Source organism: Python bivittatus, unplaced genomic scaffold (genome assembly GCF_059951505.1).
Source record: "Python bivittatus isolate LINGU-HERP-01145 unplaced genomic scaffold, Pbiv_v1 ctg000010_np1212, whole genome shotgun sequence".
NCBI lineage: Eukaryota > Metazoa > Chordata > Lepidosauria > Squamata > Pythonidae > Python > Python bivittatus.
The window spans coordinates 255,818-274,968 of NW_028277029.1; the positions used below are offsets into that span (position 1 = coordinate 255,818).

At 40.2% G+C, this 19,151-nt stretch overlaps 1 protein-coding gene across 9 annotated transcripts in view; it reads left to right on the plus strand.

The window, feature by feature from the left end:
* Window positions 1-19,151, plus strand: part of CRACR2A (calcium release activated channel regulator 2A) — a 45,595-nt gene that overhangs the window by 17,944 nt on the left and 8,500 nt on the right. For all 9 annotated transcript variants that reach the window (XR_015796688.1, XM_088143653.1, XM_088143778.1 and 6 more), the window contains 8 exons: window positions 1,544-1,731; window positions 4,470-4,541; window positions 6,159-6,207; window positions 7,506-7,594; window positions 10,569-10,878; window positions 12,063-12,195; window positions 16,462-16,543; window positions 17,462-17,576. Coding sequence is in view for 8 of the 9 variants with exons in the window: in XM_088143653.1 (XP_087999779.1) it covers window positions 1,544-1,731; window positions 4,470-4,541; window positions 6,159-6,207; window positions 7,506-7,594; window positions 10,569-10,878; window positions 12,063-12,195; window positions 16,462-16,543; window positions 17,462-17,576 (1,038 nt within the window). In the remaining variant the exon portion in view is untranslated. The remainder of the gene's footprint in view (window positions 1-1,543; window positions 1,732-4,469; window positions 4,542-6,158; window positions 6,208-7,505; window positions 7,595-10,568; window positions 10,879-12,062; window positions 12,196-16,461; window positions 16,544-17,461; window positions 17,577-19,151) is intronic.

Consider the following 19,151-nt stretch of genomic DNA (forward strand, 5'->3'; position numbering starts at 1 on the left):
TGAACCACCGAAGTCGTAAGATGGCGACGCTTGTCCTTGGTGATGGTTTCGCTTTCTGGAACACCTTCCGGAGGGAAGTCTGGGAAGCAAAGGGTTTTCTTTCTTCTGCTTCGTCTGGTAGGAAGGAAATAAGAGGCTTTCTGGGCCGCCACACTGCATGACTGGTGGGACTCCTTTGCCTCCAGATCCTTTTGAACAAAGATCGGCGCCCGTGTTAAAACCTCAAAAGCCGCCTTGCCCTCTGCTTATTTTTCCAGCCTGACACAGTGAATTTAATTCCTTTAGCTGGCTGGCAAGTTGATTTGTACCACACAGACGTCAGCCTGATTTCCGCGGAGCTGACTCTCGAAAGGCAACTGAGCTCTTACTGGGACATTTGTTGGAAGCCGTAAATAATCCCAAATGTTTCTTATCGTTGTTTGGAGGTCCAAGCGTAGAAACTGGAGGTAAATGAGAAGCTCCTAGGGCTGCAGAAATAACGTGTCCAGGGTATTTGGCAGTCGTCGCTGTGCTTGGAGGGTTTACGGGCCATCCCCGCTGCTTCGCCTCTTTCCCGTGTGGGGCCTTGTTGGTTTCATCTGTGCTCTGTCGAAAAGGAGCCGGGGCAGCCTTCAGCTGCCTTATTAGATCATTGTCACAGAAATGTTAGTATGAGCCCAGGTGGTAAGATAGTGGGGTTTTGCAAAAGGGGGGGAAAGGACATTTTCTTTTATTCAGAAGGGTTAGTTATTTAAGCTGCTGCTGAAAAGGGGTCCGCGCCCCTTCCACTCCCCTTTGGGTGGATCTCCCGACAGCTGGACCGGGCCGGCTGTCGCACTGAGCAGGGCAGGGCGCCCTTTCTACAGGTCCAGTTGCCGTCAGTAATGCGTCAACAGAAGCTCTTACTCCCAAATGTTCTTGCAATTTATATTCTTATATTGTTTCTCATGCATCACAATGACAGCAAGCATCTGAAGCAAAACTACAACCACCTTATTCTGCCAAATCTTCTTACATTCTGAATGGGTATCAAAGTAAAAGTTGCCAGCATCTTTTTAGATTAATTTGACTTTGGGGCATCAAGAGCTCTTCCCTTTTAAGGTTCCCTTTTCTTCATGTATTCCTCTGAGGTACAGATAACTGCAACAAATCAGCTTGTTGAATAAATGCAATTGCAGTTGAAGTGAGACTACATGGAAGGTTTGTCTCCATATTTATTTTCTTTCTGGTGTGTACAGTTGGGGTTCCCACTTCTTCCACTTCCCTGGATTTGCATCCAGGTGGAAATGGACGCCTACTTCCAGGATGTTAGCAATAATCTTGTGGGTGCTACACGCCTTCTCTTGGATATACCTTTCTCTATCCTCCTCCTCATCCTATAGGGCCAGACAAGATTGGCCCATATTTCAATTCTGAATTTTTAAAAAATTCTTTCAATAATAGAATACCTGAGCCCTAAAAAAAAAACCCAAACCCACTTTGGAAGCATCTTATGAATTTGTGATTAAATCTAATAAAAAACCATTCAATTTACTTTTTAATTATAGTTCTTCTTTTCATATAGCTGGAAGGACAATGTAAAGAGCTACATAATGATAAGCAGGATACTACAACAGAAAATACCAGATTGAAGGTTACTAACCAAGAGCTTCAGAATGAGCTGGAGAGAACATCAGAGGAGTTAATTGTTGCCCAACAGCAGTTGCAGATACTTCAAGATGAAGCTAAAAAACTGCAGGAAGAAAAGGAAATGTGAGTAATTCTAGAAAACAGGAATTAATATGAGAGCATTGATTTTATAAAAGGATATATACTTTATTACTGTATTACAGTCATAGACCAGCTCAAAAATACAAAATAATAATAATAATAATAATAATAATAATAATAATAATAATATCTCCCAGCGAAGCACTACCTTGATGTGGTTGTGGGGCTTGTGTGCTCCGAGGAGGATGAGAGCTATGCCAGAGGTTCAACCGTACCAGACAGGTCTCATCAGAGGAGCCAGATAAAGAGTGTCTCTCCCGTAAACAATATGGTGAGATGTAATTTACTGAAACCCATACTGAATCGGTCATCGCCTGGGTCATAGGTGCCTTGGATGCAATCCCCAAGCATCTGGAGCACCACTTGAAGACCATCGGCATTGACAAAATCACCATCAGCACATTGCACAAGGCAGCTTTACTTGGAACAGCTCACATCCTGCGACGATACCTTTAACACCATCGAACAACATCATCTGCCTATCCCAGGTCCTTGGGATAAACATCTGGCTGACTGTGCGACCAACAATTTATTTATTTATATTTCACGTTTGTCATTGCCCATCTTCCAAGAACTGACTCTGGGCGATTTACAGTAAAAGAAAAAAAACCCAATAATAATAATGACATGCTACCTGACTCCCAACCACTCTTATTTTACGGTCATCGCCGTAAAATAAAGTGTGAGACAGCAAGTAAAAAGCACAGTAAAAGCTGATGATTATAAAACTGGTGTGGTCAAAGTGTAACATATTTTAAAACAAAACTTAGCCACGTTAAGAGAAATAAAATCACATTGATCAGATAGTGGCACCTGGAAGTAAAAAGGCTCCGGGTGGCCTGGAAGTCTGGCCAGATGGGTTGTTATTAACTGCAACCGAGCATCTTTGTAATGAGAGCTATGTAGCTAAAAGAATGTGGGTTAGTGTTTCAGGAATTCCACCACAGGAGCAAGCCTCGTGTGAAGAATAGCTGTTGCCAGGTTAGCATTCTTCTGAATGTGGAGACTGTTATTTAGCTCCGATCCCTGGTGAACGGCTGCCCAAGTACACATCTGATTGGGCTTCCAATTCCTTGGCACGCTGTTTAAGGGCTGCCTTTGCGTGCTCGCCTCCCGGCATCAAGTGCAAAGCCATAGCGCCTCAGCTTCTCATGCAGTGTCCTACCCCTAGCTGTGAAAAGGTAGTTTGTTGTTCTGTTGGAACCCAGGCTCCCTGGCCCAGGTCTTCCAGAGGGAGGCAGCCAGGAATCTAAGAGAACTTGGGGAGGGGGCAAGAGAAGAGCAGCTGGCCCCTGGGGAGAACCGGTGCATCTAAGGCAAGAGGAAGGGGCTCCAGCAGCCCCTGTGACCAACTGGACGGTCATTCTGTAACTAGGGTCCGAGGAGCGTGGTTGATGGAGCGCTTTAAAAAGAAGCAGTGTTTCATATATTACCTGTTCTGTGTTATTGCTAAATAAAGCTTTGATGGTTCATGTTCAGCTGGTCCTTTGAGAAAATGAGAGAGAAAACTATAATAGCCCAACGTCTAGGAAAAGCACGGGGCTCAGGGTGTGAACATCAGTGTAAGACCAAACTCCCCCAGAGAATTCTGAGTTTATCCGTCTTGAGCTGGTAAAGGATCCAAGGAGGAATTTCATGATTGTAACAGGGACAGGCTCCCATTTGCAGGTGGCTTCCAGACGGCACCCGGTGGGACTACCTGTTGGGGATGGGTTAGTGGCGCTCTGCAGTGAGACGGGACCAGGACCAGATGACCCAACAGCCCTTCCAGCTCATACAGTCTATCGTATTTATGATTTGGAGCAACTTATACCAGTTCTATGCAAATAAATGCCACTTTTGCTATCATTACCTCCATGTAATGACAGTTTTTAAAGCCACCAATAATTCAGGGAAAATTCTTGTCTGTTTGATGGCAGACAAATCACTATGTGGAAATGGCTTTGGCAAATACTGTGTCTTTGCCTGGAGCAAAAACATAACACTTTTTCCGGGTGGCCTTCAAGGGCATTGTTTTTTTGTGCCAGGCATATGCTTCTCATTTATTTTTTTGCTTCATGGGATTTTAGTGACTGAAAAACCTGAAGAATCTATTTTTATTATCAGAGAAGAAATTCAAACTACACTTAGTACAGTCAGCATTAATTTTGTTATGCCACAACTGATTCTTTCGCTAGATGATGATTTGGATCATCTGGGAGAGAGAATAGCAATAATTTGTGCAGGTCTGCGGACACTGATCTGACAAACACTTAGCAAGGCATGGAATAAAACTTCTGATTTCGTTTAGTAAAATTAAGGAGTTTCTTCAGAGCTTCATTTAACAAATGCTGCATATGTACAATTGCTTTTTCCCCATAAAAATGAAAGTTTAAAAATCTTCCTATTCTTATGTTATAAAGTCTTTTGATGGATGTTTGCTTTAGTTTTATTGTGCGTCAAGAGCAATTTCTGTCCAGATTTAGATTAAAAATGGCCATTAAAAAGTATTCTGTGTACGTGTAAAAAGTTGCTTTTGGTTTTGGTTGTGGGAAAAGAAATTTCAACTTATTGTGGGACTTCATAAGTAAACAAATTAGAGTAATTATGAATTTGGTCATTTTCTGTAGTTATTAGTGCAGTACCCACAGGAGAGGGTGAATCACAGCTCCCACTAGTATTTTCTCGAAGCAACAGGTTGAACTCGGTTTTGCATAATGCTTGTTTTGTTTCTTCTCCAGTGAGGTTTACCGAGTGACAGAAATATTACAGAGGGAGAAATCAGGACTTCTTAAACAATTGGATTTTTTGAGGTAAGAAGGATTCAAAATGGGCCTTAGGGAGTGGGGGAGGTCATCTTCCTTTCTGATGAATGCGTTCTTTATTGCAGTGTTGTGTGGAGAGGACAAAGCTGTTTGTTTAAATAAAAACAGGCCACGGAATGAATAAATGTACATATTTTCCCAGTAAAATAGGAGCATTTATCGTAAAACCTAGGTTGGGTCATTCCAAGTGAGACAGTGAGGCCACTGGTGCTTCCATTAATGAGAAAAATTAAATAGCCAGGAAACTGGGCCTGAGAAGCAGCAGTCCCAGGAGTGGCAGTGCGTTTATTCAATTCACGAGCAGCAGGTTGGGGGAGGAAGGGGAGCCTCCTCTCTCCTCTCTCTGCTGTGGGGCCAAAGCAGCTGGCCAGATGGGTAGCGGACTCGAGCTGGAGGTGGCTATATGCCTTTGGATCTTAGGAGGACGGTATTTGGGGAGGCGCACCAGGAACTGAGTTGAATACGGAACAAACCAAATTGTTTCCTGACCAATTTTTTAGCAGTTTAATTTGCATAAGGGTAATTCAAGCCCTCATTTCTACTGTGCCTCATTTGTATTGATGCAGTTGCTCACCTAATAGTGTGGAAATGCCTGTTTCCTGCTCCGAACTTTCCAGTTGTCTGTGTGTGAAACTGTAGGCAGTTCTTCCGTAGATGCTGGGGTAGCAATAGCGCTTCCCCTCCCTTCCTTGTCCACTCACCAGCACAAGGCATGCTGAGAGGCCTCTGTTCCTGTGTAGAGCGTTGGCAGATGACCTTGGGGGAGGTAGGCAGGAACTCTTACCCTGGCAAAAGGGGCTGAAGAATTTTTCAAGTCCAGAGCCATGAGATAACATTAGGAAGGGGTTCAGACAGGCACCTCCCTAATTTACTGAACTATAAGAAGAGGGAGGAGGAACTGCACAATCAGACTTTCAATCTCACATTGGTATCTGGCACCTACACAGAACACCCCAGGAGGTGCTGTTGTGGAAGGTGTTCTTCAAATTCTTCTTGGCAAGATACAGCATGTGAAAACAAGGACTGAGCACTGTGGTTTTTAGCAGCAGAACAGCTGTATGCCATTGGGTGTACAACTGTCAAAATTGCTGGTAACATTCCTCTAACTGCAGAGTAGAAAAAAATGCCATTGAAGAAATGGCTTGGTCGCTACTCTCGGCTGTAGACTATTCACTCATTTGCTTTGGGAACAGAGAAGAAAGTGAAGCAGGACCAAGATTTGGATTGGAGATTCCAGTATCCCAGGCTTTGCTGCATGGTTTATCATGGAGCTCATTTTATTTCCAGTTATGTCATCTTCTGCTTGGCTCCACCCTTGATTAGTCACTCTGTACTCTACCAGTACAGAGCTGCTGTACAGTAGAAGAAATATATTGAATTCTTGTATTCAGAACCGAAATTTTAAAATAACATCCCAGAATTTCCTCCCATAACAAAATAGGAATAAAATAGGAGAACATTTCACCAGAATAAATACCCCCAAGTTGGGAATCTTTACTGGTAAATGGGGAGTCTTGGAAGATATCCTTTAATTTTGTCCTTCCGTCCTTCCTTCCGTCCTTCCTTCCTTCCTTCCTTCCTTCCTTCCTTCCTTCCTTCCTTCAGAGAAAGGAACAAATATCTGAGAGATGAACGTGATATATGTCTCCAACAGGTATGTTTGTTTGTTTGTTTGTTTTCATTTATTTATTTATTTATATTTCAAATTGTAGCTCTTTTTATAAAGGATTTTCTAGACAAAGACCTTTGACAAAAACTATAACTGTAGCTTTACATTTAAAACTTTAAATTCTATCAAATTTAGAAATGGTAGGGTCTGTGATATACTGTAGAGTTGGGAAGCCTTAATTTGAGCACAAAATCTCTTGCAGCAACCATTATTTTGAATTATGCTTCTGTGGTTAGGCTCCAGTTCTGTGATAAGGGAATTGAAGTCTAGTTAGCTTTTTTGTGGATCGTGAGATTACTAAGATTGTAGTATTTATTTAACTTCTTTGTATCTGTCTTCCTTCTATTTAATGCCTTTAAAGAGCATATATGAAATTTTATTTATTTATTTATTTTTATATATCACATTTATATAGCCACCCATCTCACACAAAGTGACTCTGGGTGGCATACAACAATTAAAATAAAATAACAAGTGAATAAAAACAGGCATATAAAAAGATTAAAAAGTTATTGTTAAAATAAAAGCATTATCACAATTTAAAAAAAAAATAGGTTTTAAAATATACAAACCCCACGGAGAGAGGAGAGTATCAATTACAGCGGAGCCATCTAAGAATGTCTCCGGTTCCCAAAGACCCTCAGGCGTGATGACACAACCAGGTCTTGAGGGACTTCCTAAACCACAGCAGGGAAGGGGCGAGACTCACTTCAGGAGGGAGAATGTTCCACAAGGAGGGAGCCATGGCAGAGAAGACCCACCTCCCGGGACCCACCCAATGCATGTCCCTGGCCGATGGAATGTGTAGCATACCTTACCTGCCAGATCTGGTGGGACAGGCTGATGTAATCGGGGAGAGGCGGTCCCCATGCCTTGAAGGGCGTTAAAGGTCAAACCCAGCACCTTGAACGGGACCGGGAAGCAGACCGGCAGCCTGCCGCTCTCTTGATATCCCACCACTCAGAGGTTCCAAAGCGGATGTGCCCATGACTTGAGGCTGGATATTTCACCCTAGTCATGCCTTAATAGAACATCAATTGGCTAATCAGTGACCCAAAGGGAGAAGAAGGGTTTTTCTAGAAGCTGATGGACACTGGAGATGGAGCTCAATCTGTCAAAAGAGAAAGTTCTCACATGTTGTATGCCACCGAAATGTTACCACCATGGTTTTTCATTGCTTAAAAGACATACAAACAAGCATATCTGTATTGTTTTGACATTCCAGCCTTGCATCTGTTGTCTTATTAAGTATATTTTGACATTTTAAAACAATATTTCTACAGAAATGTAGGAATGTTGCACCTGTCAGTTGGAAGCAAAGGTCAGGCTCAATTATTGGCAAATATATTGAGAGAAGAAGTTCCCTGAAGAGGTAAGCCTTCTGTTTTGTTTTCAGCACATTATTAGTTTTTCAGGTAAGTTATAGAATAGTATAGTAGTCACAGTATGGCAAGAAACAATGCTTTACTTAAGTATTTATTTCCTGTGTATATTTCAAATCTCCAACTACATCTTTGTTCCCTGTCTTGTTTAGCTGTGGCTCAGAATTTATCTGGGAACCAAAAACAGTCCTCCTCTGAAGGACCTGAAAGCTTCTTTGTAGGTGGTAGAAAGTGGTGCCTTTAGTGGAAATTGGGAGCCACAGAGCCCAAGCACTTTTGTACTGAACTAACCTGGATCCTTAAAAGAATTTGGATGGATAATTTCATTTATTGCACTGATCATGTTTTTGAAATTTTCCATAAAGAACAAAAAGCTAAAATTATTGTGGATGGTCTTATTTCACAGCAGCACACTATATTGAAGGGACCAAGACAAGGATTCCTTCTCTCTCTTTTTATTAGCATTAGAACCCTTGACAATCCAGATACGTCAAGAAAACAGATTAAACTAGCTGCTCAAGAACTAATAAACTGAAAGCATTTGCAGGTGATATTGTACTAACAATTGCTCAGTCAAGGGCCTCTAATGACATTGATGGAACGTATACAACAATGTGGTTTGATGTTAGGTTATCAAATTAATAAAAAGAAAACACGGATGTTGATATGGAATTTGACAGACGATGAAAAGCAATTTGTGTATCAACTAACTGGCTTTAACATTACTACTAAAAAGGTTAAATGTTTAGGAATCTTTTTGACAAAAAGTAATAAGGATCTATTCAACAACAATTATTACCAACTTGGAAGCATATAATGATGTATATTTCTAGATGAAAGAAATTCCTGCAGTCAAAATGAATATTTTACCAAGACTAAATTTCCTTTTTCAAATTATTCAAGTCTATATTGAGAATAAGGTACTAAACAACTGGTCTAGACAAGAAATTATTTCCATGTGGTCTAACAAAAGGCGAAGGATTAAATTCAAGAACTTGCAAGATTCAAAGGAAGTAGGTGGCCTAGCAGCTCCAAGTTCAGATTGTACTACCATACCAGCTGTCTAACATGGATTTCAGAATGAATTGTGTTTCCTTATGGTTCCGTTATCTTAATGGAAGGGGTAGATTTTTCACAGGGACTGGATTTATGTATTTGGGTTGATATACACAGAAACAAACAATTTTCAAGTCTGTCTAATATTAAGCAATTTATTGAATGTTTGGAATAGATATAGGAAAAGAAAAAGTCCAGACTTCTCGCCTCTTGCTTCCTTACTGAATGTCTACTTTTATGAAGAAGAAAGCACTAAGAAATTTATTCAACAGAGAGACAATCTGTTTAGATTACAAGACTTTATTATTAACAGGACAAAAATCTTTTCCTCTTCCATACTCAGTTGGTTCCAATACTCTCAAAAAGCAAGCACAGCAAAGGGGATTATGGAAACAAGGGGGAATTTTGAGGAATTTGAAATTCTTATAAACCCAGAACACTGAACATTTGTGGGCCACAATTTATAATCTATTACTGTAGTGAAATATGATTCAGAACCTGAACAAGTAAAAATATTGTATGAGTGCAAAATTTGAATACAATTATAGAGATGGAACTGTGGGAATTTCAATAAAAAAAGAATATGAAGTTCACCTCAAACATTATATTTAGACAGAACTGGTATAAGATATTTTATCGCTGGTACATTACTACACTCATGATCTCTATGAGTAGCTCTTTTTCCCCAAAATGCTGGATATGCGATGATTGGGTCTTTCTTCCGTATGTGATAGCAATGTGGCAAAGCTCAACAATATTGGAAATTATTTCACCAAAGAAAGGAACAAATTTTGAAAGTCATAATTCCATTTCAACCTGAGATATTTTTTATTAAACTCCACACATTTCTTCAAAATACACTGAACTGAACTGTATATGATAACAGTTGCAAGGGTTTTATATGCTTTTTACTGGAAAAGATCTCTGATCCCGTCTATGGAGGAATGGTTAATTAAACTAAGAATATGCTTCAATATCTAGAATAACTTCATATCTAAAAAGTAAATGTGATGTACAATTCAGTCTCGGATTACAATTCTATACATGGAATTGTGCCACATCTTGACTTTGGGTTCCAAAGTTTATATTTTAGTACTGTATTTATAGTATTCTTTCAATATATTGTTTGTTATTTATAGCTTTTTCTCCTTATTGCTTTCCAACTATTAAACAACTATTTTTACAGTTCAATAGAGATTTCTTGACTAGAAATTGGATATGAAATGTCTTATAGTACTGTAAGTTGATAATGGTGTATTAGAGTATATTAGCCATATGATATTTTCAACCTGCTGGTTATTCACAATTTGTTGACTATCTACCCGTATTCTATTGCTCATATAGCTTTTTTTCCCCTATTCCTTACTATATTCTCTATATTCTTTCAATGTGTATTTACAGTATATCAGTATTATTTCTTTTCATTTTTTCTTGAAATAATAATAAATTAAAAAGCTTAAAAAAGAAACTTTCTGAGGATTAAGTTTTATTTGAAGGATAAGTTCTAAATATAAAGTCATATGGCAAGACTTTCAATTTCTCATATTTTCTGAAATGTCCTAAACAGATGAATTGGTCAATCATAGACATCTTTCCAGAACTGAACCAATGGTTATAGCAGTGAGGTGATGGTGAGAAGCAAATTTGTTCAAAAACATTCTAAAGCAAATGTGACTATATTGATTGGCAACTAATTGTTGTGTTTATTGAAATCAAGGATGAAAAGTAATTTTGAACTGGAGTGAAAATGCCCTGACTTTCAAATTTTTGAGTATTCTTCAGATATTTTCAATATGTTTATTTACTGAATATTCATCAACTATGTTTGAGTTCACATATGATCTCAAATTCAAATTTCCACCAAATTATAAATTACTGAGTTGTATGCTTTTCCTAATAACTTTCTAGTGAGTCTTCAGAAGATGACACATTTAGCACATCCCAAAGAAGAAATTCCGTTAGTTTGAGTGTGGATCTTTCATTAGATTCTGAGCCCCATGTGGCTGGGGGGCTGATTCAGAGAAAGCATTTCAGAAGGATAATATCCATTGAAGAAGATCATCTGCCACAGCTTCTCAATAGGACAGAGAGGCAACTAATCAGGTGGATAGAAGAAGATGAAGATGTCTCCCCAGGATCAGAAATGAACGGCGCCCAACAGCACTCACAGCCTGAACATCCTAGGGAAGAGCCAGTAGGAAAAGAAACACTGACAAATGTAAGGAACAAAACTGCACCACTTAGATTTTATTTTGAATGAAGTACATTTTGGCAAACATAATAGGTTTCTAAAAAAATAACAATGACATTATATCTATCTGGGCTGTGTGTAAAAAAGGCAAGTCAACAGCAGTATACTAGCTCTTTCATTATTCATTCAGGATAAAATTGTAATAAATATTTTGGTTGGTCTTGTAAAAGTTTTTAAGTCTTCAGCCACTTGTTGGATAGCTTCCAACAATCAGCTTCATCATTTTTTTCTGACATAACTGGAAATATGTAAAGCAATGTACATTTCATTATTCAGTCTGTGGTTACATTAATATTATAAAGATGTAAAATGAGAAATGCGGAAGCGTATATCTTTCACTTCTATTCAAACAAGAATTTTAAAAATCGGGAATAGAAATTATCAAGAGAGTAGCAATAAGACTTTTTATATTTTTGAGTCAGTTGTACAGTAGTCTTATTTCCAACCTATATTCACCATTTGTACAATTTTTGCATCTATCTTTAATGTAACAAAACATTATTATTTATAGATGTAGTTTTTCACAAAATACATATTGTTAGTATGCAGTTTGAATTAAGTATTCTAATAAAGTTGAGTAACTATCTGCAGAATTATACATTATTCTGAGAAGGGCAAATAAGATCACTTCAAAATGTGAATTGCATGAAAGCTTGGCTTCAGTGTCTTTTTCTCAAAGATGGCATTTAGAGGAATATAACTGCTATTGTCCAATTATTAATTAAATTAATTAACCATTAATCCAATTAAAAACAAGACAGTCACCTCAGCAGGCATGTCTTATTTTAAACAAGAACACCCACAGCCTTCCTGCTGCAAGTAAGGGTTAAAACTATATTGTATTGTTTTAACTTTTAATGGGTTATGTTATTGTACTTCCTGTATTTTAATTTTTATATTATTATTACCATTATCACTATCAGTCACCATCATCTTATTAATGCTATATAAGCCACCTTGGAAATATAATTTTCCATTGCCAAATAGAATTGGTAGCAAGTAACCAGCTAACGTGTTTTTACTTTAGAACTATAATTGGTGGATCTGGATTCAATACATAGTTTAAAAGTACTGCATAGCCATCTCTCATTCTGTTTATTGTATGCCTAACAAGGCAACACTAAACACCTAATATTTGTGCTTGTGTGAAGGATGAAGCATTGCGCATGGCTCCAGATCGTATATTCAAGATAGTTCTGGTGGGAAATTCAAATGTGGGAAAGACTTCCTTTTTAAAGCAGTTATGTGAAGACCGTTTTTCTCCAGGCACAGCTGCTACTGTGGGTAAGTAAAAGAGAGCAGACACACATATCATGGTGACATCACTCACCCCTTTGCTACAGCAGGTATCTGGGGTTTGGTAACTGCCAGTATCCCCAGATAAATTTTATGAATGCCTTTTTGCTTTATTAAGCTCAGAGACAATAATAACAATATAAAAAACACAAAAGTCTGGATAGATAAATTTAAGAGGCTACCAAGCCCTCTGGTTTAATTTTTTTATAACAATTTTTATTAAAAGCTTTAGTTACAACAATAAAAGATAATACAAACTAAAAAAGAAAAGAGAAAAAAATGCAAAAAAAAAAATCCTAAGAAATCAACTTTCCACCCTCATCATGACAAGTATAAACAATGTCATAATCTCTTCACCTTCTCTTAATTAATAGAAATAAAACTCTTCATCCCATAATTCACCTCTTAACTATAGGCAAATCCAGTAAGTAATGTCTTCTCCAATCCAGGTGTCAGCACAAACAGAGCCCTAAAATAATAACATTAATTAACATATATAAAACTCCACATTCCACATCTCAACTCTTTGAAAGGTATAAAGTGGTCCTGATATCCTAGTGTAAACAAAAAACCTAACAAAGAGGGATAATTTCTTCTTTAAAAAGACAAACTCACAAATAACCCTTCTAGAGTAACTGTAGGGAAAAAAGCTTAAACACCATGTTAACTGTAAGCAAACGCAATACATACCATTTTTCCATTCCAAATTCCAACAGTTCCAAAGAGAACCACCCCAAATAGCAACGTATCCCATTCAAATAAACATTCCATATCTCAACTCTTAACCACAAACAAATCCACTTTTAGCCAATATAAAGTGATCCCAGTTTCCTAATATAAACAAAAGACTAAAATCTAACATAACAAAGAGGGATAATTTCTCTTCCTTACTTTAAGTAAAAAGACAGTTCAATACAGAGCCAATTTAAATGCTATCAAATTAGGATACATAAAGTAACCATGGAGGAAAAAGCTTAAACACCATGTTAAATATAAGCAAATCCAATACACATCATTTTTTCAATCCAGATATCAGCAGATCCAAAAAGAACCCCCCAAAACAGCAACATGTCCCATTTTAGCCCCGGTCAAATAAACTGACTTCATATTCTTTCTTTTTACCCAGAATAATCTTGCTCTTTAAACCATTCAGATGAGAGTTGATCCTTGTTTCGAATTTCTTCAGTACTTTATACCGCCTCTTTTGTGAGTCCAGCAAAAAGAAATTGTTCCAATTGCTCTCTGGGATTGTTATTTTCATTTCTTTCTTGATTTTTAAAGACTCATCCAATTTTTTCTTTATATCTGATGTCAGATTCTTATTCAAATTCTCTCATGTTGTTCTCAAGTAGATTTTGTTGCATACCTCTTCTGTAACATCTTCTTCTGGGAACAGACTGTTCCCAAGAAGAGACAACGTAGGTGACATGATTGATTCAAAGTCCCTGTGCAATTTCCAGTGCAATTCCTCAAAGATATCTCTGAACGCCATTATAAGTTACTTGTCTTGTTATGTCTCTAATATCAGAAACTCTTTTTCTTTCCCACAAAAATGCATTTATTCTTTAAGATTAATTTCAAAGTCTTAATATTCAAAATCCATGATTCCAACATTTTCTGAGCACTTAATCAGTTTAAAACTTTCTATAGTCAAAACCTTGTCTTGCTTTTTGTTGTTTATTTTAAATTCTTAAAAATTATAAAGATACATCTTCATTTTCTTGTATTAAAGATTGAAGGCCTTCACCTGGTGTTTGCAATCTTGTCAGTTTGAAGGTGTCTAATTTCTTTGAAGCCATTAATAGGCAGTTTCCAAAAGTGGTTAGCAAGGGAAGTGTGAACTCAGCGTCCTTTGAAAAGGCTCTGTTTGCGCCTGGAGCAGTTATGGCAAATTCCCTCATCTCCTTCCTCCAGAGACTGCTGTCTGGCGGTCTCCTCACGTGGAGCAATCCCAAGGAGCACAGCTTGGGTAATCTTGCATCCTCTCTTTGTCCAGAGAGGGTTGAAGGAGCTGATCTACTCGTCAGTGCCCTGTTCGTGGTCACGCATATCAACTGCGCTTTTTGCGGAGCCTTCTTCAGTCCACCATCTTTCCTGGAAGTGAAAACCCTCTGGTTAAAATTAAGACGTTGACAGTTACAAACTTCATGTATTCTTTTTTAGAAAAAAGAAAAAGACAAGATTTGGCTGGAGATAAATAATCATAAACAAGAAAACTATGGTTTAAAAATACTCCTCTTTCCCATCTGATGAATTCAAACATTGAGGAAGAACCTACATCAACAATCCAATGTTCCAGGTCATATATAATTTATCCTTCCAAAGTTATATAATGACAGCCAGTTCAGCGTAGTGATTAAGGCACCAGGTTGGAAACTGGCAGACCGTGAGTTCTAATCCTGCCTTGGACACATGGTTGGTTGGATGACTTTCAGCCAGTCATTCTCTCTCAGCCACAGGAAGAAGGCGGCAAAGGCAATCCACTTCTGAAAATCTTGCCAAGAGGTTTGAGTAGAAGAACTAGCTGGATTTCTGGAAAGATATTTATTGCTAATGGGGAAATGTAGCAGATTCTTGAAAGCCTGTCAACACAGTTCTCCTGTTTAACTTATTCCTAGAGTAATTAAGGCAGAGTTACTCTGAGTCTCTTTCCCTCCCCGAGCTTAGGTGTCTCTTTGGCACAACAGTCCTTTTTCCTCCTCTGCTTTCTCAGAGTCTGTTAGACATTCTGTCACATACTGATCTCTTGAATAATAATAATAATAATAATAATAATAATAATAATAATAATAAGGCAGCTTGACTTGGAACAGCTTATATCCTGTGTCAATACCTTTAACATCATCAAACAACATCTGTCTATTCCAGGTCCTTGGGAAGGACTCAGTAGGTGGATAAAAATGCCAAATCCAGTCTAAACATCTGGCCAACTGTGTGACCAACCATAATAATAACAACAACAACAATAATAATAATTTATTAAACTTGTATGTCACCCAGGTTTCAACAACCCTGGGTGTCTCACAACAATAAAAGAGATTACAATAAAATCAGTAAAACAGACAAGATAAAAGCTGCCAAGTATGATGAAGTGAGGGATCTCGCTCTCCCTCACCAAGACCTGGGTGAAGATCCAGATCTTCACCATTCTTCTGAATAGCAGCAGGGTGGGGGCCGTTCAAATCTTGGGGGCACCTCATTCTAGAGGGCAGGCGCTGCTACAGAGAAGGCATGCTTCCAGGGTCCCGATAGATGACATGGTTTAATCAAAGGAACCTGGACATGCTAACCCTGCAGGATCAAATCAGCTGGGCAGGTGTTATGGGAGAAAGGCAGTCCTTCAAGTAGCCAGGCCCTATGCCATGGAGGGCTTTAGAGGTACCAGTCAGCACCTTGAATTGCACCTGGAACCAAGCCAGCAACCAGCGTAGCTTGCAAAGCAGAAGTGTTCCATGGGCATACCGAGGCATGCCCATCACCGCTCATGCTGCTGCATTCTGGACCAGTTGAAGCTTTTGGGTGGTCTTCAAGGGCAGCCCCACATAGAGCACCATGTAGAATATTAGAAGGTGGTTTGTGTTTTTAAACTGCTTTCTGTCCTCTAAATGGATTATAGCTATGGAAACTTGAAGCTTCCCTAGAACAAGGGAGGAGTGGCCATTCCAAGACTGTGATCCAGTTTTATTCTCAATTTTTAACTGGTAACCAGAGAGTTTTAGCAGTGAGGTGGGAAGATAAAGATGCAGCTGTACTTAGTGTGGGGAAAAACTGGCAAAGCAATTATCATTTTATTAACTTGGTATACCAGTGACCACCAAAATCTCTTGGCAGTTTTCAGTTTTAAAATTTTAAAATTGAGATATTAAAAACAACTAAAATAGTAACTAGCAAAAAAAAAGTCCAGTACCAAAGTGTGTATTTTAAGACTGCATGAGGAGAGAGGGAGGCGGATTAAGACCCACAAGAGACCCTCTTGTGTTAGCTGCCGATTCCAAATAATGATAAAAATGTAGTCCAAGCCAAGCTGTTCCCATCTCTGTGAATTACTTCGTTCTGGCTGGGCATCTTGACCGATGTGGCACAGAACAATTTGCTCAGCCGTGCCAGGGCCCCGCTCCTCCGTGGCAGCAAGCAGGGCACCAACAGCTTTCTTTCTGACCCTCCGCTGTCCTAGCTCTCCTTTCTCCTAAAGAATCAGATGCAGTTGAGAAAATGTGCCAAGGAGAGACAATTGGAGCTGTTTGTCTTCTACAGGTGTGGATTACTGCATGAAAACCATGACCCTGGATGGCAGCCAGGTGGTGCTGCAACTCTGGGACACTGCCGGGCAAGAAAGGTACCCCAAGGCCTTCTTACCTGCTGGCTGGATCTTGGCAGGAAATACCTGTGTTTTGTAGTTCAGCCCAATTCCTGAGGTGTGTCAGTCCCCAAGGTAGACCAGACTAGGAAACCAATGGCATATAGGTCAGGACTACTTTTATTGTAACAGCTACAATAACAGAACCTTGTAAGCCTGAATGTGCTCCCCCCCGCTTATCTTCATGTGAACTAGGGAGGGGCTTGTCTGAGACATTTTCTCAAGTTACTTCCTTGGCCCACCCTCAGGCCCCTTTTATCTGACCGTTGCCTTGGTAGCGGCTCTTCCTTCGTACTTTCAAGGCCATTCCCTCTGCCCTCTACAAGGTGTTACTTTCAGAGCTAGCTATGTTTTTTGAAAGCCAGGATTCCAGATGGAGTTTTCTGCCCTTCAGCTTTTTACAAGAATTAGCTACTAGGAGTATAAGTTTACAAACTCAACTCCGGTGCCAGGAGTTAGGGTTAAAGGTTAAGGACTGGAGGAACTCAGACCTATGTATGAAAAATGTGTTCTGATGGAGAAGCTCCTTCTTAACAGCTTCTTGCTGGAAAATCAATCTAATGACCCCTCTGAGTCTATGTGCTCCTTAAATCTTAGAAACTCAGTTTTGTTATAGGCGTTATTTTCTTTAGCTGCTATTTCACTGTTGGTAATTAAAGAGCAATTAAAAAAGGAAAGCAAATTCTGATTAAATGTGAAAAAACAACTTTCTCAATGGTAAGAGCAATTTAGACCAATGACCTAGAGAGGTGGTGGGCTTCCCTTCGCTAGGCGTGTTCAAGCACAGACTAGACCACCATAGGCCTGGAATACTTAAATTTGGATTGAATTTGGACTGAGCAGGGAAGCACTGGGTTCGATGGCTCCTTTACATTCTGTGAAATAATTGATCCCCAGGTACCGCAGCATCACTAAGCAGTTCTTCCGAAAAGCCGACGGTGTTGTTGTGATGTATGATGTAACAGCACGAGACACCTTTGTGGCTGTAAAGCAATGGCTGGGGAGCATAGAGGCAAGTCTGATTTGATTTAAATGCTCCAGCATGTTGACTTTTTTCCCAAGTGGCGACAGGTTCCAGAGGCCCTTGTATGTTACTGATTGATTGATTGATCGATTGATTGATTGATTACACTGGATTACATTTTTATGCTGCTCTCAGAGCAGTTATATAACAATGTAATGTAACGATGTACAAAGCAGTGATGTAACAATAACGCCTGTACAATCAGCTAACTCATAAAAATATATCACTAAAAGCTTCCCTGCTTCCGTTTGCTTCTGGTCCTAGGAGCTTCCTGCTCCCTTTCCACGGCACACTTTCCCGCTTCTCGCTGGTCAGTAGGCCAGCAGAGTTCGTACTTCTACCCGGGTGCTCAGACAGATTTCAAAATCACTCCCCATAGAAACGTTGCAAGACCGATGCCCCACTGATGCTGCAGCACGCAGAGGCCGGGAGCATCTCAGAGAAAGCAGGCAGGAGAGAAGGAGCGTGCAAGAGGGAGGCTGTGGGTGCGCTTTGGGAGGGATGCTCGGCACCCCTTGAGAGTGAGGAGGATGCCGTAGTGAGGGGATCCTGCGTCCCTGTAGCTCTGTCCCGCATCAACCCTAACCCTAGCCCTTCAGAAAGCGGGGTCCACGAAAACTTGTCACATACTCCAGATGAGGCAGAATGAGTAAAGAGCAGTTGCAAGCACATTGTATCTCCTCCAGGTAGAGTAATGCATTTATTGAGTTAGTTTTATTTGCAGTTGTACGCAGCTCCTCCACCCCTTGTAGGCAACCTACAATCCTAAAACAATAAAGCATCAATAAAACCAGATAACGGCAACCATAAAATGTCATGCTGGCCCAGCCAGGAGCCTCACTAAAGTGCCGGCTGCCTTCTGTCTTGGGCTCTTCTCTCCAAGAGTGCTAGGAAAGGCATGTGCTCGGCTGCTTTTCAAAATGGGGCCCATCCCACCCCTTGGGGGCAAGTTGTGGCCAAGGGGGTCATCCTCCAGGCCCCTACCCCCTCCCAAATGGCCTGCCCCCCCAGCCTGCACATATTGGGTAATGGGAGAACTCAGGTGAGCTACCCTGGGATTTAGAAGATTGACCGGTCATTCAGCTCTTTCCCTCCTGCCACCATCTCCTGCGGCATTATCTGAATACGGAGGAGCAACAGGGTGATGGCCAGGTCATGCAGGGGCACCATCTGCCTTTCTTGAAAGCTCCAAAGTCCTGAATGCTTGCAAGCTTGCAGGAAAACCCAGACCCAGCTTCTAGCCCTTTTGCAGAAAGGGTGCCGTTGCCTCCACTCTGACCCTTGATGCAGCAGAGGAGGGGCACGTCCAGCGGTTCCTCTCCACCTCTCCAGCGCCTCTCCTGCCCTCGTGATCGGGAGCAGGCGCCAAGAGGGAGCCAGCCTGTGCAGAGGACGGGGGCCGGGGCTGCGGCGGGCTCCTTGTCCCTGTGGCAGGGCTGCATGCTCTCCTTCTTGCCTCTCCCCACTATTAGAAAAGGTCCTGAGGAAACACTGCTACCAAGGAGGCCCAGCAGTGGGACCAAAGCAAGACTTCCCAGAGACTGAGTGATTTTTCAGCTGCTG